We start from the raw sequence: 20,605 nt of genomic DNA, 5'->3' as shown, positions 1-20,605 counted from the left end.
CATCAAAGATTATAACTTTTCCAGTTTTTCAACAATCGCTTCTCTCTAAGAAGAAGGGGCATGGAAATGCACTGTACAGTGCACAGGTTCTGCTCCCCACCCGAACTGAATCCAGAGTGCAAAACACAATGGGAGCCCTGCTCCAGTGAGACCCAGGCGTGTACTTAAAATAGGAAATGGTTATTGGAACTAAATTATTTTGCCATTTTTATTTTTAGGTTTGCTGGCATGGGTAATCTCATTAAGGTGCTAACCAGGGACATAGACCACAATGCAGCACATTTTTTCTTGGATTTTGAAAGTAAGTCTCTCAGCCCTTCACAGCTGGTGCATTTCAAATGGTAACAGTAGGGTTGCTTATACCTGCTGCAGTGAAGGCCAGGGGACTCAATTGCAAAGTTGGAATTGGAAAGAGTTGCATGTGGTTTTTCTGTTCTTTTTTTTTTTCCCCTTTTTCCCCCCTCTCCAGTAGTAGCCAAGCCACCATCATGCTGCTGTGTAAATTTTCTTTCCATGTGCTTAGTCATTTTGGGTCTCTGTGGTCAGTGATGTCCATCCATCTGCCTGCAAATTAAGTAATCATGAAATGAGAAATTCTGTCAGTATGCCATAGTAATCTGTGCTGAGCAGTTGTTCACTGTAATCCTCTCGTACACAAGAGTGAGTGCTGAATCATTCCTGATCCTGCTTTGGTCATTCATCGTGCAGTTTTTTTTTTTTACATCACAAAGTCTGAAGTGAAACTTTGAGTTTCACAGATGTTTTAAGCACCTTGTGTAAAAGGTCTGTGGCATATCTCTGTTAGCATTTTCTGCACACTGAAGTGATGTATCATGATGTGGTTTTCTATGATGGCCTTCTGACACAATTTTAAGGGCTGACAAAATTAAAGCTCTTTCCTTCTGCTGTCCCATCAGGTTAAAATCTAGCATGGCTAATGCTTTCAAATCTGGTACTTGGCCCTCAAGGCAGTACTCCTGCTCAGGACACTGGTGCTAGGGTGTACTGGAACAGAACAGTCCCTGGCAAAGGCTTTGGTTGGATTCTGCCCCTTTCCCAAAGGGGCAGCTGTGAGGATGTTGGTGACACGGTCACTTCTTCCAGGAAAGCTGCACTGCTGGGGTCACCAGCTGTGCCTCCTCGAGGTGGGGATGTTCCTTCACCCAGCCTGAAGGACGGGTTCGTACCTGATGGAACTCTGGTCTTCTTTTCCCACTGCTTCAATCAACTACATTTGGGCTGTTCTTTCTTATAAAAAGAAAATTTTCTTTTCTCTCATTCTTGTCTTGGCAGGTACCTTAACATGGGGAACCTTCTAAAAGTTTTGACATGCACAGACCTTGAGCAGGGGCCAAATTTTTTCCTTGATTTTGAAAGTGAGAAGATGATTTTATATATCTATTACTCTTTGCCTGCAGTAGACTGCATTTGTCTTGTACTAAATGTATGTTTTCATTTTGCCATCCTTCTAACTGCTTTGCATGCCTGAGCTATGGATAATTGTTCAGCGAACTTTGGTCAAAAGCAATAATAACCTGTTCTAAAATATCTTGAGGTCCTAAAATGTAAAATCTTTATTTCAGAAAGGGCTTTCAAATTACATTTGTGTGTTGAAACCTGATTTGGTTCTTGCTTTTAAAACAAAATTCTGCCTACTTTTAATCAACATGTTAAGAATAGCTGTAATTATTTGAAGACTTACCGAATTTGTGAATTTTGTCCCATGCTCCTTAAAGGAAGAACTGAAAATGAAACCTGATTCTCATCACTTCCAATGTGACTTAATAATGCTTCATAGACTGGCTCACAACAGCTATCCATAGCTCCAGCATCACCATGTTAAAGGTTATATGTGAACCTTACTGGATCTGGCACTGAAATTTAACCTCATGCCTTCTTAAAAGGGAGTCTCAACATGTACAGGGATTAAATTGATTTTGAAAAGAAGAGACATGTAGCTTGTCTGATCAATGCCAGGCGTTCTAGAAGGTTCACATATGTCAGTATTTCTGCTTTTGGTTTTTGTTGCATGATACAGTATAGCCTAAGAATGGCAGGTAAGTGTTGCTGGCTTCTGCTATGCATGTTTAGTTACTTTCTTTTGGGATGTGCTGTTTCTTTAGCCAGCTGTACATCAGCAAGCATAAAATAAGAAGATTAATGTTCAAATATATTTTGACCATGTAATAGAATACAATGGAATAGTGTAATAAAAAACTGATGAAGTATTATGATATAGATAATTTGAGGTGCATTAAATCTTTTTTCCCCTGAATTGTTTTTCAGTTGTTTGATAGCAGTTTTTTATATTACTTATAATATGAAAGCAAATGCTTGAAGAAATATGGTTTTGCTTCAGTGACATTTAAAGTTACAACTTCTCTAAACTTACCCTGTTGTGTTGATTTTTTATCACTTGTCTCTTCTGAATATATTGTTATTGGAAGGTGCTAGCCATACAAATGATTCGTAAAGGGAAGATTATCAAGGGCTGTGTTAAAAAATCAGAAAGCAAAATTTGTCTAAGACCAATTCTTGTGTATTGTCATATTAGGTAAAATCTGTTGAAGTGGGAGAACTCATGTATGAGGCCACTGGAGTTGTGAAGCTCCAGCTTAATCTACAAATATTGAAAACTTAATTGGAGTAAACGAAATGCACATTACCTGGATAGAAGAGGCATAGTTCTTAAATAAATTGGAATAAAAAATGCTCATTTTTTTTTCTTTCTAAATACAGATTTTTTTAGCTATCAGTTTTGTTTTTAAATGCATGTTTTGAGCATGAACAGGATTTGGCATGAGAGTAAGCAGGTTGCTGACATGAAATGCTTTCATATGCAGTCAAATTAGGTGACTTATATTATGGCTGAGTTGTTAGACTGTTCTTTGTTCATTTTGGATCCTGTTCTGCATTTGTTTCTGCTGCTATACTGTGTATCCATGCTTCTTTCTCCTCTGTTTCAGATAGCTTGCCTTGACAGGATCTTGGCTTTGACACAGCCAAGATCTTTCTTCAAGACTTGGCACTTAATCTTGTGATACTTAATGTTGTGGTTTTGTGTGGAAGGACAAGCAAGCTCTGTATTAAAAACAAATTTGCCAATTCTGTGTTACGCCTGACTCAATAATAGGCAGTTTGAAGTCTTTTGTTCTTAAATCCATTTATGTGAGCAGGCTCCAATGTTTCTTACACAGTACCTTTAATAACTAAAACCTAATGTTCACAAAGCTTTGTAGTGCTAGAAACTTCAAATTTTAGACTTCTAACCATTAGTATCCCCCCAGATGTTTATCTTGGTGCTTGATGTGACTGACTATCAGAATCCCTGTAAAAGATATGATGAGCTGTAGGTTTTTCCTTGCCTCTGCACTGGTTAAGCTTATGCTTTCTTTGGTCATTCACCTTACCTGTTTGATACAAATAGTTCTCCTGAGTATTCTTTTAAAGTCCGTGCAGTGCCATTAGAACATAAGCAAAGTGCACAGGTCAATATTGTTTACATAAAACAGCCACCTAAAATGTGGGAAACTTACAGCTCAACTTTTACATTGGTGTCTTTACTGTCACAGTTGCAAATCTTTTCCAAATTTACTGATTTGAATAGTAGCTAAAATACAGTGTTCTTTGAGATGTTGATATCAAGCTAGCGCTGACAGTATCCTGCATTATCTCCAGAGGATTTGGCCAGGTTTCAGAGGAGCCACAGAGACAGCATTCTCCATAGTAATGCCAACAGAGATGAATAAATTATTTCATCTCCAGCAGTCTGGCATTTTTTTCTCCTTGTTTCTGAGTTTTGTCCCAGACAGTTTCAGATGACTTGATGTGTTCTTCCCTGGGAAAAATCTCAGCTTAAATAGTTTGCTGTGCAGTGTAAACTTTTAACCCCAAATTTCTCTCTCTACTAGTTCTGTAGGCTAGCCAAATATTATTTTAATAGTCACTAAATGTGTGTGTTCCCCGCATGCCATATGTTGTCTCACTCTTGTAGTATTTAGTTCACATAACAGCGTTTGTATATTGTTTCAAGTCTCCTGTCTAATACATTACTGTGTGAGCATTCTGAACTCTAAGTGTATATTGCATCTAGTGCAGTAACATTCTGATTAAACACAAGTTAATTTAAAGATGAACTCCCATTTACTTGGAGAACCTCAGTCTTTTCTTACTATTGCATTAAAAATAGTAAAGTTGCCCTGATAACCAGGGCTCAGCTCCTGTGGCCACAGTATCAAACCTCAGAACATCTAAGTGAGCTGTGATGTGCTGGCTGGGTTTGTTCTTTCTATGGAAGGCATTGCTGATAAAGGCACAGCCTTGTTGTAACCTTGTAGCAGGAACTTACATGGACAGGGGAGAAGGGAAATCCATGAAATTGTGTATTTCCTTCATCCTTCTGTTTGGATGCCTGGAACTGCTGGCTGTTTTTTCTTAGATGCCAAGAGTAACTCCAGAAGTGCAACTCCCTTTCCTGCTCTGTGCACTTCACCATGGGGATGAGGGGTTCCACAATTAGAGATTCTCAAGTGAAGGTCCTGTAGCTTGAGCCCTCAGGTACATACTGAGGGGTGCTAGTCCCATAGTATGGGAATGCTGCCTCCATCTATTCAAGATGGTGACAGTGCTTAGGAAGAGGGACCTCTCCCTCTTTCTGCCCTTGATGGGCTTTCAGAATACAATGCCCTGAGCAGCACTGGGAAGCAAATCAACCAGTTTTGCTCTGGGTCAGCCAGAATTAGGCCCTGAAGATCTTTTATATCATGCCTCTTCACCCTATTTTAATAACACCTTAAATGTGTTGTGAAGGGATTTTAAAATCATTTAAATTTGCTTTTTAAATTTGACGTCTCTTTTAGAGATGGCAGAGGAAATGTTACGTATGTTTTTTATTAGAGAGGACTAGGTTGACCAAAAATGAAATATATGCCAAAAGAAATAACTCTGTACCTACTGGAGTTTCAAATAGATTGATGTTTAGAAGTTTGTAATAATCGAAACAAACAAACAAAAAATCTCACCACCCCAGCAAATTAAATATCAACCGTTGGTTTAAGTTTTCTGGAATGTTTTAAGAAAATGAAATACAGTGGTTGGCTGTTTGCATCCTGCACTAAGAGAGGTGATGATGGTGTTGATTTGCCTAGCCAGCTGTCCAGTGAAGATCACTAAATTTGTATCTGGGAGATGATTTTCATTTCTAAACATGGAGGGTCTTAGTGCTTCAGCTGTTCTGCTTGTTGGTGGGTTTTGAAATGAGGAGCAGGAATTCTTTTGGGCCTTTCTGCTCTGCCCCTCCCAGTCTTGATAAATGAACTCTCCTTACTACACAGGGTAAAGAAAAAAATGGCATGAAAAATTAAATAGGCAGGAGATGTTCTCAGTGTGAGACAATCCAAGTGACAAGTCTTGATTGCATTATTTAACAGCACAATCTGGAATGCTACAGAGCTTCAAGTCTTAGTCTGTATTTCACTGTAACATTTCATGTTCGTGCATGAACTGCTGCCAGTCAGCTGGTGCTTCCCTGTCTGCTCTTTTCCCTCATTTTTTGTCTTCATTTCTTACAGCAGTCTTCAGCAGCTTTCAAAATTATGTGACCTTTGTGATGATCTGAAAAGCACTGGCCACTTTTACTCGATGCCTAATCAATGTGGTGCTCTTTTATGTATTTATTTTAAAAGGAGTGACCAGGTTCTTTTTAACCTGTGCTAATTCTTGATGTGTCTCAAAATATCAGTTAAACTGTTGCAAGGTCTATATATAGGCATATTTGCTAATAATGTCCACTCTGCATTAAACTATGCATTCAGATAAGAGGTATCATGCAAAAAATACAGCAAAATCCAGACAGGCAATGTATATGAAATTTATTTTCTCCTAATACAAACTTTGTTTTCTCTTGTGTTTTTCTAGTGTGTAACACTAAGATACTGTGGGAGTTTTATTTTGAATGTAAAGATGTACCTAAACTTCCATGGGAACTTGTACATATGGATCATGGAAAAAGCACGTCTAAAAAGACATTTTCCAGACTCTTCAAACTGCACAAAGTCATGAGGATATATTGTCCTTAAATAATTTCTGTCTGTCCTTATAAAAATAATCTATTGTTAATACCCTCATTTTTGGCATTGGAAATAATGGACTAAAATACAATTATATTTATTCCATAATGCATTTTGCCCATGTTAGCAGAAGTAGATTTTTTTTAATAACAGCTTTAGTAACTAACAATTTATTATTTTTAAAATATAAGTCTAAAAGGAACTAACCTTATAACTTCCATCAGCATTCTAAAAGAATAAAAAAATTGGTTTAGGTAAACCATGTCTGAGATACTTGTCCTAGGTGATTGTTTTTAAAGGTTAAAACCTTTTGTTGGTTCTTCTCAAAACATACTTCTTACAGAATCACATTTCTTTAAAGATATGCATGTAGCTTTTTGAAATTATGACCCAATATACTTTTGGGAATCCCTTAGCTAATTAGAAGAAAATAGGAGACAGCTTGTATCTTTAAAGACAGTGGACAAAAGAAAAAAGCCCTTCACAGGCTCACACTAGTCTTTTTGTTCTCACCTCTGATTGTGCAATGAGTGCAGTAAAGAATATATTTTGAGAATTAAATATATTTAGAAGTAACATATATGGCTCCTTTCCCAAGCACTTTAAGATGAGGCAAACAAGATGGAAAATAATCTGATGCAGTGTTTCTAGATAATAATAGACATGGACACCTCCTGTGCTGTCTGCAGTGAGCGTGTCTTTTGAGTGCTTACTTAAGTTTCTTCCAGTGAGCCTCTATTGCACCCCAAGGTGAGATTATGTGATAGTCATAAAGATAACTCATCAGGATTTCTTCTCCTAACTCAGTTTTAAATAAGTCAAGAAGATAGAATCCAAGTGAATTGTCGGGATGGTAAAAGAAGAGACTACTAAAATGAATACAATTAGTCTCTTGGAGTTCCTTATACATTGTAGTAGCTCTTCAGAGAATGAAAATTCTTGATGAGTTGCTGCATGAAGAATTTGTCCCGTAGGTGATGGTGTGCCTATTGAATTCCGTGTTGTTGTTAAAAATAAATATATATACATTTAATATGTTCTGCTGTTTAGATGCCCAACCTACAGAATCTGAAAAGGAAATTTATAATCAGGTGAATGTAGTGTTAAAGGATGCAGAAGGAATACTGGAAGACTTGCAGTCATATAGAGGAGCTGGCCATGAAATACGAGAGGTGAGCTAGAGTGTTTCAATTGTGCACAGCCTGTGGTTGTTCATTGTCTGATCCTAACCAAATACTGCTGGGGTTTAACTTTGCTTGCAGGAGCTGTTTTGGCAGAGCATGTTGTCTTTTAAAATCACTGTCTTGAATTTCTGCTCTGGAATGTTTCTTTTTAACAGCAAAACAGATGTTGCTTGTTTCAATCATATTAATCCACATATGTAATAGCAAATGATGCTTCTCAGAGTTTTGGGGGTATTATTAATACTGATTTTTCTTTGTGTTCCCACATAAGCTCTTCTTGAGTTAATAGTGAATTTGTAAAGAGTGTGGTGTAACTGCAGTGCAATACTGAATAGTGTTGACATCCTCTTGTATAGTGAGAAGCCTGGTTTGGTAATCCTAACACAAAAGGCATCTCATTTTTGTTCCCTTTTAATTGGCTTTTATTTACTAAAGTGGATGTTTGGAACAGAAGCAAAGTTCCTGTACAGAATGTCACTCAAATTTTCCTTTGTTTAATAAAGTGTGGAATAAATATTCTCCCAACCCCGCTTCTTTCTTTCTCACATGCAGCAATGGGGGCTGCTTTGCTCATGAAGGAAGGAGTTACTCACTGTAACATATCCTTAAGAAATAGTATTAGATAGGAGGAGTCTCTATTCACTCCATAGCAACTTGAGATACTCAAAGCCATTCAGGTTTGAGAGTTTTTCTCTCCATGGAATTGATAAGGTAGGTTTAAGAAGGATGACTGTGTCACAAAACCCTTAGGAGGGGAGACGGCTTACTTGTTCTTCAAGGAAGGAGCATGTGCAGGGACAGGCTGCAGGATCAGGCAGGAATGTGTGTGTGCAGATGCCATGGAGAAGTGAGAGATACTCCTCTGAGAGGAGGTAGACATGGCAGGAAGGAAACCTTTTAGGACCAGAGAGGAGTGTGCTGCAAACCACAGCCCATGGTTGACTGAAACAGTTTTTGAAATCAAGAACTTAACAGTGAAAATTCTGCAGGAGAGTTATGAGCATTTTTATTCTGTTTTCTTAGTATATTTTCAGTTGCTAACTGGAGAGGTTGAATTTAAGGTATTATATGTCTGGGAAGTTTACTGTAAAGACAAAGTCTATAAATAGATCCTTCAAAGCTGTGGTATATGCTATGTACTGGTGGTGCTTTATGTTGTTGATTATGCTTAAATGTTCCTGCTGTAATAGTTAGCTTGAATTTCATAGCAATTTTTTTTCTTTGCAAATTTGGGAATTATAATAGATACCACCATCATACTTTAATCACTATTTTTTTTTTTGCTTGGAGTAAGCACAGTAAAGTTGTTAATTTTAATTAGCTACATCTGGTTATGTAAATTTTCTTATCTGAGTGATTTGATTTTTAACCATTTCTTTATACTCTCTCCAAGCTGTTTTCCTGTTCAGGATGCTTACTTTCAACACAAATTTTTAGACCTTTTTGGAACAGACGTGGGTTAGTACATGCTTGTCTCTCAACTGAAAACTTCTTAGTAGGTAGATATTTAATTATTAGTTATTCAAACAATTGTCTTGCATAGGTGTTCTGGGGTTTTTTTTGTGTTTTGTTGTTTGGGGTTTTGTCAGCAGTGCATCAGTTATTCCCAATCCAAGCATACTTTTTTCCTCTCTTTTTCTAATTTAAGGCAATACAGCATCCAAATGATGAGAAGCTGCAAGAGAAGGCATGGGGTGCAGTTGTTCCACTAGTAGGCAAACTAAAGAAATTCTATGAATTTTCTCAAAGACTAGGTAAGTAAAAAGGTGTTAACTTGGGGGTTTTTTTTGTCTTAATTTATTAGTATATTTGACATCCTCCGATGTGATCACATCTAGGTCAACTCCTTTGTGGCAAAGAGCTCATATTGCACAGATTCCTCCTTACACTGGATTACAGCAATCTTGCTTCAGTGGGATATCTGAGGGGGAAGAGAGAAGGGGATCATCCTTGTTACTGTTCCTCTGCTCCTTTAGTAACTCAGGCAGTAACCAGCTGATTGTCTGGAAATTAGTGAACTAAATAATCAGGAATTAATTTTGTCAGTTTTTCTGATACCAAGAATACTTAAAAGAGACTGTATTATTCCTCCCTAAACACCAGAAATAATTTGCTGTGTGGAAATGCCTGATCTTGGTTCATACACACGCAATACTTGAGATGGTGCTTCAGGCCTCTTCTGAAACTCACTGATGTGATGGCTATGCTGATAAAACCTATGAGAGTTGTTTTTTCACCAGCTTTCTGTTGTTATCTCACTTTTAATCAAATTTATTAACATAGTTTGTAAAAAATCTGTTTAAAACATGGAAACTTGTTGCAGGCAAGTTCTGCTTTTTAAAATGAGTGAGGTAGTTTTCTCAAGAAGATGAACAGGAAGCTGGAGTATAAATTTATTTTAAAAAAGGTGTCACTTCTGCTTACAGCTATGTGCCTCTTGAATTCTGTGTTCTCCTAAAGGCTGAAGTCTTCTAACACATTATTGAAATATGTTCTACACAAATGTTGCAGACAAAGCTTGAGTAGAACTTCTCAAGAAGTTTTTTTCTTGTGGCTGTCAGTGCTGATGAGACCCAGTCTGTACAACAGTTTGTATGTAAATATGACAGCAGTAGACACATAGATGAGCAATTCATCAAGTCCCTTTATTATTAATCACCATGTATTTTGGTGGCTGTATATTTGAAGTCTAGCATGCAGAATATCAGCCAATACTGATGCAAGGAGCAGCTGTGTGTTGCAAACTGCTCTCCTGTGCTTGCAGAGGCCGGACTGCGGGGCCTGCTGGGCGCCCTGACGAGCACTCCGTACTCCCCAACGCAGCACCTGGAGCGAGAGCAGGCTCTTGCTAAGCAGTTTGCAGAAATTCTTCACTTTACACTCCGATTTGATGAGCTCAAGGTAAGAACTTGTAATCAGAAGGGATGGAAAAAACAGCCAAGTGTGTTTACTGAAGTAATCTGGGTTGTGTTCTGTTCTGGAATAGAATGTGCAGTGGATACTCAAATATCCAATATGCTTGGCTTGCTCTTGTGACCTAGAGTAAGATTAAACTAGAAAGCAGATGAATTACCATATTAGCTTTAGGCACTTGTATTTCAGTTCACATTAATCATGTTTCTTCACCCAAATCTGGCATATCTCTTGGGATAATGCTTTTGCTTTTAGCTTGTACGCACCCATAGCCCAGCTATTTTCTTGCTATGTGCAAACAACTAAGCTGAAATGATAATTAATTTGCTGGTCTGATCCTTGGAGTCAAATTAACAGAGCAATTTTTTTCAACCTACTAATTTCCAACTTGTATTTAGGAGACTGTTTCTTTTCTCAGTCCTTTTAGAGCTTGTTCTGAATCTGAGAAACCAGAAAGCTTTATGTTGTGCTTACAAGTTCCAAACATGTCACAGGTCTTTTTGCTGCACTTCAGGGAGTTGAATATTTTCTTGTTGTGTGTATTACATTTTATGAAAACTTGTCCTTACTTTTCTTGAATTTGTCACAACTCTCTTTCTTTCATATCCACATAGATGACAAATCCTGCTATACAGAATGACTTCAGCTACTATAGAAGAACTCTGAGCCGTATGAGGATTAACAATGTCCCAGTAGGTAACCCTTGGATGAGATGAAATGTAGTCTTCTGCTCCCACCTCTCTTCATGTACAGAACAACTAAACCCTTTCTTCTCTTTTTTTAGGCAGAGGGAGAAAATGAAGTAAATAATGAGTTGGCAAACAGAATGTCTTTATTTTACGCTGAGGCGACGCCAATGTTGAAAACCTTAAGTGATGCCACAACAAAGTTTGTGTCAGAGGTAAGAGTATAAATTTATATGGCTTGGATAATGTGCTTCACAGCACTGCAGGGCCAGACATAGTGGGCAACACAACCTCCACCAGGCCTAATCTGGCATCTAGGAATAAGACTTGGGGTTTAGAGCCTCAAGAAGTGTAATGTGTCTTTCCCAGATGCTGGAGAGTTAGGGACTCCAGCCAGGCACTTTGTCTATGCATCCCCAAAATTTAATAGTGTTACAGCAGCAGTGATGGCTTTCCTCAAGCAGGGAGCTGGGACAGGTATTTTGTCTGCACTGTGTGGTGGTGATTTAGAGCAGAAATTTCAGAAAATTGAAAGGGAAACAGCTTGATTCTCTCTGCTTGAAATAGGGAATGGAATTGAAATACAGCTTCCTATTCTTCCCAAGACCCTTTTGTTACACTGTGTAAAGTCAAGCATACTACATTATTGCAAAAGGGAGAAGGAACCTGAACTGGAAAAGAACTTCAGCGTGTTGACACATCCCTATTTATCCTTGACTACCTAAGTAAATATTGATTGTAAAATCCAATCACTAGAAGTGCTGTGCTTGCCTTCTTTAACTGTGATGATTTTTGGCTTACGTGCAAAGAATGCTCACTATTTCTTAGTAGAAAATAATTTTACATTACATAATTAATGCAAAGTTACATCTGTCTTTTAATGTTTTTTTTCCTCCTGAGTTCTGCTTTATGCTTGAAATACTTTAAAGAAACTGTCCTCTTATTTTACATTTATTTGTGATGGTTGTCTGCCACAATTTTAAGTTTCACTCTTACAGCAGATGAATATATTTTGCTATAGAAATTTTTGTCTTTGAACGAGCATATTAGATGATGATTCCTTCAAAACCTTCCAAAAGTCCATCATGTCTGGGGTGTCGTTCCTTGGCTGCAAACAAGCAGGCAAAACTCATGTTTTGCCTTCACTATTGCTAATCTATATGATAACATTTAAAAAAAACAGTGCAACACTACCTGACTTACCATAGTTGTGTTGATGTTTTTAATTGCTCCACATTGCTATGCCAGTAGATAACTGATTTGACTTGGGTTTTGCAGTATAATATTTAACAGTAATTGAACTGTGGAAACTGTTCATCTTCTTTTGCAGAATAAAAATTTACCGATAGAGAATACAACAGATTGCTTAAGCACCATGGCCAGTGTGTGCAGGGTCATGCTGGAAACCCCGTGAGTACCAACACTGCTTGGGTTGGGTGTGAGTCACCTCTCTGTTTCACACCTGACTTGTGATGCATGAAAGAAATATAATTGAAGTGATTAGGAACTGTGATGTTTCCTTTTTACCAGCCTAGGTGTTTACACTGACATGAAACCACCTTGTTTCATTTTGCCAGCCACGGAAATCGTGCGGGCTACTTTTCTGAACATATTAATATTTAAAAATAGAATAGCTGTGGAAGCTAGACAACCTCTTGGCACTCTTTATAAGTGGTTTTCTCATGGATTATTCAGAGAAATAGGCTATTTGAGCATGATTGCCTAGGGTCTCCTGAAAGAGGGGCTGTGGGCAATGCTCTGGACATTGTGTCCTTGCTGCCTGGCCTGGCTGATTGCTCTAAAAAATGACAGTGCTCCTCTCAGGGGAATTAACAGGCAACTTCTAGGCATGAAGGCAGTCAGTTGTCTTCTGTACACTTGAGAGGCACTGGGAGTATGACCAAAGTCACACAAATCTTTGGTTATTTTTTTTAATCTGTTTCTTCTTGTTCTAAATAGTTTTGTATTGATAAAATTACAGGGGCATGAGCTATGTCTTTTAAAATAAGTTTCTGTCCAAATACCACAGGACGTTTGTTTTGGAGTACATCAGGAGCTCCAGGCATTTATACTCTTACTCTTCTTAGGAATGGACTGTTCCATTTTAAAAAGCACTTAAAGATTGTCCAGTCGCCTTTCCTTTTTTTCTCTAAGTCAGAACTTCAGGTGTGTATTAGACAGGGAAAAGTGTAGGAAGCACTGGAGACAAAGTTAGTATGTACTGTTTCAATCTTTTTAAATGTTCTTTTTTTAAATTAAAAATGTAAAAATCTTAATGGTTTTAGGTTTGAGAATTTTTATTAATTTTCAGGTAACTTCTAAACAATCATCTGACTTTTGCAGGTTATTGAAAGGAATAAAGAAAACTCAAAAGTTTGGGGTTCGTAGATTTGGTTGGGTTGGTTTGGTTTTTTTCTCTGAGGATTTATAGTAGAATTTTTCTCCTAATCTTAATTAGGGTGTTACTAGTATGTACTGTTATCTTGTGTTTCATAGATAATAAGCTGTGTTTTTAAATTGCAGTGAATATAGAAGCAGGTTTACAAATGAGGAAACAGTATCATTCTGTCTGAGGGTAATGGTGGGTGTCATCATACTCTATGACCACGTGCATCCGGTGGGCGCTTTTGCCAAAACTTCAAAAATTGATGTAAGTTTACTGTTGCTAAATAATCTCCTGAGAATTGAAATTTTGTGTAGGTTCCTATTCTGTTTGCAGATTCTAATAACAGATGTATACACTGGGTTGGTGCTAAACACATAGCTGTGAGCAAAAATGTGTGTTTATGTAGTGAGAAATACAAACTTCTATGCAGCTTTTCAATATTACTTCAGACATGTAAGTGGGTCATGAAAAATCTGTTTTTATGTAATTCAGGTAGTGTCTAGAAATACTTGTAAGCAGTGGTTTGATGAAAGATCCAGATTAGAAAGTAACAGTGGCCCCTGGCTTGTTCCTCACTGGCTGGTAAATAGCTCAGTTCACCATCCACCACACTCTGAGTTTCTAACTTTCTACTCTTATTTGATAGTAAGTCTGTGGAATACATGCTGTTACTGTGTGGTTTTGTGGTTATTTCAAATAGAGTATTACCCATTGTATTAATTACAGTTGGTCATTATTTCACTGGCTGAATGTAGTAATTCTTAATGGATTTATGATAAACATGTATTTTTGCTCACAGTTCCATATTTTTTTAAGGTTGATAAAGCAGAGCTTGAAAGTTGCATTTGCTGAAGTTATCATAGAATGGTCTGGGTTGGAAGGGGCCTTAAAGATCATCCAGTTCCAGCCCCCCTGCCATGGGCAGGGACACCTTCCACTAGACCAGGTTGCTCAGGGCCCTGTCCAGCCTGGCCTTGAACACTTCCAGGGATGAGACAGCCACAACATCCACAGTCGTTCTCCCTCATCTTACCACTACATGCTCTTGTCAAATGTCTCTTTCCAGCTCTCTTGTAGCCCCCTTTTAGGTACTGGAAGGTGCTCTGAGGTCTCCCCAGATCGTTCTCCATGCTGAGCAGCCCCAGTTCTCTCAGCCTTTCCTCACTGGAGAGGTGCTCCAGCCCTCTGATCATCTTCATGACTCTTCTCTGGACTTGCTTTGGCACGGCCATGTCATTTTTCTGCTGGTGACACAGAGCTGGGTCCAGGTGGGGTCTTAGAAGAGCAGAGCAGAGGTAGAGAATCAGCTCCCTTGCTGTGCTGGCCACATTTCTTTTGCTGCAGCCCAGGACAATGTTGGCTTTCTGGGCTGCCAGAGCACTTTGCTGGGTCATGTTGAACTTCTCATCCAACAACTCCCCCAAGCCCTTCTGCTCAGGGCTGCTTCCAGTCCATTCCCTGCCCAGCCTGAGTTTGGGCTTGGGCTGCCCTGATCCAGTTGCAGGACCTTGCACTTGGAGTTGCTGAGCTTCACGAGTTTGACAGGTCCCACTCTCCAGCCTGCCCAGGTCCCTCTGGATGCCTGCCCTCCCCTCCAGACTGTCAGCCACACCACTCAGCTTGGTGTCATCAGCAAAGTTGCTGAGGATGCACTTGATGCAGCTTTTTAAGTAGCTAAGCCAGTCTGTGATAGGAAGATGTAATACTGAAAGCTTAATTCCTTTCTAATATCCAGAAAATGTCTTTACACTGCTGCTATTTTTAAATAAATAAATTTCATCTTTTACATACTGAATATAAAACATTCCTGTAAACTCAGAAGGTATTAGCATGGAAAAAAACTGTAATTTTTTTAACTCCTAGATGAAAGGATGCATCAAAGTTCTTAAAGACCAGCCTCCTAACAGTGTAGAAGGCCTTCTAAATGCTCTCAGGTACTCCTTTTTGTTTCTTGGGACTTTTTTAATGTTTTGATGTGAATTTTCCTGAATTGTCCAGGGCTTTTCTTTACAGCAAAGTATTCAGTGACTGTTACAGGAAAAGGTGAATGTAATTATTGCAGCCTTTTCTTCTAATGTGTCTTGAGATAAAGATGTGTGAAGAAGACTCTGCGTTTTAACAGGGTTGTGAATTTGCAGTTGTTGATTCTAAGATAACCTTTTCCATGCGTGCAGGTTAAGAATGAGTCAGTATGGCATGGTAAGTAACTAGAAATTGTTCCTTTTCAGAAAGAACTAAAGGCATGAGTCTCTGCTGTAGAATAGATGAGACAAGAATTTGCCACATTAATTGGAGAAGTAAAGAAAAATTAATAATTCAGTACATTAAATCTAAAACCTGCTAATTTGGGTTGTAAAGCTGTATCTGTAGTCAGTCACATGTTCGTTGTGTGGGTGTCCAGCATGGGAGAAGTGGCAAAAAGTGCAAAAATGTGACAGGCAGGTGAAGTCTTTGTTCCTGTCCTTGCTTGGAAAGGTATCATTACTTTGGTAACAAGTAACTGTAACTGGGTGTTGTTATTCACGCGCTTTCTTGGAATGTGGAAGCTTTAGTTTGTCTTGTCTGAAATTGTGCAGTTGTGATTTGTTTTCCTTACCTGTAGTGAAGCTACTTTAATTTCATTTGCCCTCTTTTTATTTTTTGTGTCATGATGTGGTAAGGAGTTAAATAGTGTGGTATTGTAGGTGGGTTATTTTGCAAAGTTGGTTCAGATTATTAGTTAAAATTTAAAAAATCTATTCCTAATTTGAAACTTCATGTGATTATTTTCATGCTAAAATCATGTTTATCTCTGAACTTTATAACGTGATCAGTAAAAACACGGGCTTCCAGAGAGAAAATTATACATTAATATTTATTTCTGACTAGTTTATTGTGATTGCAGCTGCCATGATCACCAGTCTTTACTAAGAGCCCATTTTTCCCATCATTGCTGACACTATGAAAGTACATGGAAGGTGTAGTTCAGGTGCTCACTGCACTAAGCAGTGACATGAGCTGTTGGTTAATTACACAGTTAACTTTGTGGTTAGCAGTGGAAATCCAGTCCATGCTCTCAAGCTGTGCTTTCCCTGCTCCAACCCTTTCCATGCATGGATGCTGTACAGTCCTGGTTTTGTACATTTGATTACTCTCTGGGCAGGATATTTGAATCTTTTCTAAACCATGTTTGAAATTGTTAGGAGGAGATGCAGGGGTGAGCTGCTGTGTGCTCATGTGATGAAAACAGACGTCATTATGACAAATGAAGTCCAAATCTAAGTCTTTGATTCTGGAGGAGTGAGAAGTCCTTGAGTTTTCCCAAGAGACAGATAATGTGTTTCAAAAACAAATGGAAGGTAGTATAGGATTTTGGAGGAAGATCAGCTCTTTGTAATTTCAAATTCATCTGAGTATTGTAATCATGTTCAACTTTTTCACATGGGCAGAATACCAAGTGCAATAACTTTTCAGGATTTCAGAAAACCTTAGTCTGCTTATTTGTTGAAAGTATGAATTACCAAAAAGTGCTGAAATCTACAGTATTACTAACTTCCAAACTAAAAAGTCATTATATATTTATCAAGTGTACAAGTAAAATAGTACTGCATTTGTGGATAACAATGAAAGTGCTAATTTAACATGTTAAATTTAAATTACAAAGTAAGTTTTATTTGCTTTTAGATTACTTAGGAAGGAAAATCAGGAAAATTAATCACGCCAAGTGAGGATATCTTCTAAAAATAGAGATAGCTAGGTTTTTTATAGTAATTTAAAAGTGTGCTGTTATCCTAGAGAATTTTGAAAGGGGAAGGAGCTGAAATAAGCACGTGTGTATGCTCTTCAGTTTTAGCAGTATAGTCACTTAACTAAGCAGGAAATTAGGTTGAAAAGGGATTAAATCCATTGTCATTGAGGGATCCTGGGAAGGTTTGGTCACTGGAAGTCATCGAGAAGAGTTCCTCAAGCTCTCTTATTTGAAGATGTTTCTCATGGGCAGAGCCCTCAGTTATTCTGATTGATAATTACCTGTCACCAGTGGTACTGTGACTTTACTGTGAAAGGCAGTGTCCAGCTGAGGCTTATTTTGAGCTCCCCTTGGTGCAAGGCTGCTAGATTCTAGTTCTGATTGGCAATACCATTTTCTGATCAGAATGTCTGACTGGTGTTCTTGGTGACCATGGAGTGGGTGATGATCCATGGCTGAGGTTTTGCTCTGGTACAATCAGGTTGAGCCATAAACAAAGAAATTACACATTTGTAAGCTAAAATGCAATAGCATTTATGCTCACCTTGACTTTATTTCTGTGTTTAGGTACACAACAAAGCATTTGAATGATGAGACTACCTCCAAGCAAATTAAATCCATGTTGCAATAACAATTACCTGGAATTCGCACCTGCTGTAGACAGTATTCTGCAATGACTGAGATGCACAGATTTTTTTTTTTTAGTGATTGCAACTACTATCTCGTTCATTCTTGCTTTTTATTTTCTCTCTTCCTGTTTACTTTTTTTTAATCACTTTCTTGTACCTAAGTAAGCTCAGACTTCTTTTCTGTGCCAAATCAATGAAATTTATCAATTCTGGAAAGTATTTCTACTTTTCAGAATAGCCATCCTAAGTGGCAGCTAATTATGCGTTGCATTTGGATTTCTCTGTACTGGGGAAAGATTTGTGACTTGAACTAAATATTTTTAAACTTGTGGTTTTTTCTTTTTTTGAAAAACTAATATTTAATATTGCTTCTTCTGCATGGCAAGACTGCCTACTTCTGCTATTTAAAAATCCCTTGATGACTTCATTTTCTATTGCAGCTTATTTTCATGTGCAACCATGAGGAAACTAAAAGCAGATTTGTTTAAATTAACTGTGTTTGTACAAAATGGTACCCACCACAAAAGTTTTTTTAAATGAGTAAAAACTGTTTTGTTTAAAAGTTACGTTTGCATTTTGACTCATTTTTGTAAGGATGTATGTTGTATGTTTAACCTTTAATAACTAACGTTAAACTGTGGTGTGTGCGTAGCAAAATTACGTATGCATGTTCATGTCAAATGATTGGCTGTGGATAAGATAATAAAATCAGCTTTCATTTTTCTAAGTGTGGTTTGATTTACCAGTATTTTGAGTGAGATGTCTTCGTGCTCTTTGGATTTTTACAAAAAAATAAATTTATAAATTTTATATAGTGAAAACTCTGCTGTGTCATTACCAGTAACCAGTTGCCTAAGCCACTGATTTAAGCCTGGTATGTTTTAGGGTTCTTGCTTTCCACTCTGCTGCTTCCCTCTCCCTTAGAATTATTACTCAGGTAGGGTTTGTGGTGAGGAACTTGGTGCAATGCATATAGATCCCAGTGGACATTGCTGAAGAACCTGCATCTGGGCTACCCATGCTGCCTCCTCATGCAGCCATCAGAAATTGCTCTGCACATTGCGCTCTCTCCACACCAGTGGTGGGGAGATGAACTCCCCTTGCTCTGTACTGCTGTGTGCTCCTATGGATCTAGGTACTGAATAATCACAGCATATTAAATAATGTTTCTTCTTAGGGAAACAGTTTATAGCAACAAGTCTTACATAGGTTGGTGAAAAAAATAAAGCTCTTTTGGGAGGGAAAGGATTGAAAGGGAAAAGTTACAGCCCTTCCAGGGGACTTTGGCAGTTTGGAGAGAAGGGCAGATAGGAACTGTCTGAAATTCAGCAAAGGCAAATGCAGGGTCCTGGACCTGGGCACCAGCACAGGCTGGGGATTGACCTGCTGGAAAGCAGCTCTGGGGAGAAGGATCTGGGGGAGAGCAGCTGTCCATGGGCCAGCAGTGCCCTGGGGCCAAGGCCAGCGGTGTCCTGGGGTGTGTTAGGAGGAGCTCTGCCAGGAGGTCGGGGAAGTGATCCTGGCCTCACCTGGAGTGATGTCTCCAGTCCTGACCTCCTCAGGACAAGACAGACATGGAGCTCCTGGTTGGGTCCAGCACAGGGACTGGAACATCTCTCTCACAAGGAAATGCTGAGGGAGCTGGGCCTGTTCAGCTTCAGAAAGAGAAAACTGAGAGGGGACCTCATCAGTGTCTGTCAGTGTCTGTAGAGGTGTCAGAGGACAAATCAGGCTCTGCTCAGTGGTGCCCAGCAGTAGGACAAGAGGCAATGGGCACAAACTGATGCCCAGGAAGCTCCACCTGCATATGAGGAAGAACTTTAATGTGTGGGTGACTGAGCACTGGCACAGATTGCCCAGAGAGGGTGTGGAGCCTCCTCACTGGAGATATCCATGAACTGTCTGGACACAGTCCTGTGCCATGTGCTCTGGGATGACCCAGCTTGAGCAGAGAGGTTGGTTCAGATGATCCACTGTGGTCCCTTTCAACCTGACCCAGTCTGTGATTCTGTGAGAACAAGAATTGAGAATGACTAGAAAACTCTAGGAAATGGCACGTTTTGCACTGATGAGCAAACATTAGCACTCCTCATGTGTGGCACCATTGTGATTATGCCTAACATGAGTTGTCAGGTTCTGGAAAGAAGACCTGAAACCTGCAGGCAAGTGTGACAGCCCTCAGCTTAATTTGGTAGACAAGTAATGTTTTGTAACTTTGCATAGTGTGCTGGCTCCAGAATGTATCTATGTGACCAAGCTTGATTTCTTATGGATATTCTTTCTGCACCATCAAGAATTTTTTTTCTTTGTGTATTTTCTTTGTTTTGAAAAGAAGAAATCTGCAAAATTGTAAACCATGACACTTCAAGACTTTGGGGGAGGTTCTTTGTGGGTATCTGTATGTCCATCTCTCAGGGCAAAACATATTTTTCTTTCTGGCCAAAAAATGCTTAGCCAGGGTCTCTGTCACAGAGAAACCAACCCATGTGCTTTGCTGGCCACAGGAATATAATACTCTTGCTTTGACATGATACTTCTTTAGTCCTTTTGGCAAAATCACAGTTGAATCAAGCTGAGGAAAGACAAAACTGGATTTGTTTGGGCTTTTTAAAAAGGGGGGGAAAATAATCTTTCCCGGAATCATGTGAATGCTACAAACTGTATACAACTGACCCTTCTGCAGGGATCTGAAAGGGAAACTGTCCTCATCAGTCTATCACCCCGAAGAAAAAATAATAATTTATTGTCACCCTTGTTGCTGTGAATACAGTTAAGGAATAATAATCCCAGGAGTAGCAAACATGCTCCTTCCAGCATTACTTTTTGTAAGTAAAGCTTTCTAAAGGAAAGCTAATTTACAGAGAATGGATTTTAAGCACAACTTTTGTATTTGACAGGTTTACTTCTGATTTTATTGAAAAACACTTGAAACAGTAAATCAGGCCTGAGTGCTGTTGTGGCAGAACCAGCCATACAGCAGATTTCTTCTTCGTCTTGCCTCAGTGGCTGCTG

At 38.7% G+C, this 20,605-nt stretch overlaps 1 protein-coding gene across 10 annotated transcripts in view; it reads left to right on the top strand.

Moving 5' to 3' along the window:
- CYRIB (CYFIP related Rac1 interactor B) overlaps nt 1-18,403 on the top strand; it is a 94,991-nt gene extending 76,588 nt beyond the window's left edge. For 4 of the 10 annotated variants that reach the window (XM_064397117.1, XM_064397075.1, XM_064397107.1 and 1 more), the window contains 10 exons: nt 1,294-1,376; nt 7,119-7,240; nt 8,901-9,006; nt 10,017-10,153; nt 10,780-10,857; nt 10,950-11,066; nt 12,182-12,261; nt 13,375-13,501; nt 15,101-15,171; nt 17,532-18,403. In XM_064397117.1, coding sequence (XP_064253187.1) covers nt 1,304-1,376; nt 7,119-7,240; nt 8,901-9,006; nt 10,017-10,153; nt 10,780-10,857; nt 10,950-11,066; nt 12,182-12,261; nt 13,375-13,501; nt 15,101-15,171; nt 17,532-17,595 — 975 coding nt within the window. In that variant the 5' untranslated portion in view covers nt 1,294-1,303 and the 3' untranslated portion in view covers nt 17,596-18,403. Of the gene's footprint in view, nt 1-218; nt 302-769; nt 1,180-1,293; nt 1,377-7,118; nt 7,241-8,900; nt 9,007-10,016; nt 10,154-10,779; nt 10,858-10,949; nt 11,067-12,181; nt 12,262-13,374; nt 13,502-15,100; nt 15,172-17,531 lie in introns of those variants that run through there. The other 6 variants (XM_064397097.1, XM_064397081.1, XM_064397134.1 and 3 more) reach the window with 4 other exon arrangements.
- Nucleotides 18,404-20,605: the final 2,202 nt, after the last annotated feature.

This window comes from Passer domesticus, chromosome 1 (genome assembly GCF_036417665.1).
Source record: "Passer domesticus isolate bPasDom1 chromosome 1, bPasDom1.hap1, whole genome shotgun sequence".
In the NCBI taxonomy this organism is placed as follows: Eukaryota; Metazoa; Chordata; class Aves; order Passeriformes; family Passeridae; genus Passer; species Passer domesticus.
The sequence above is the reverse complement of the archived record's forward strand: the minus strand, read 5'-3'. Positions and strand labels throughout refer to the sequence as shown.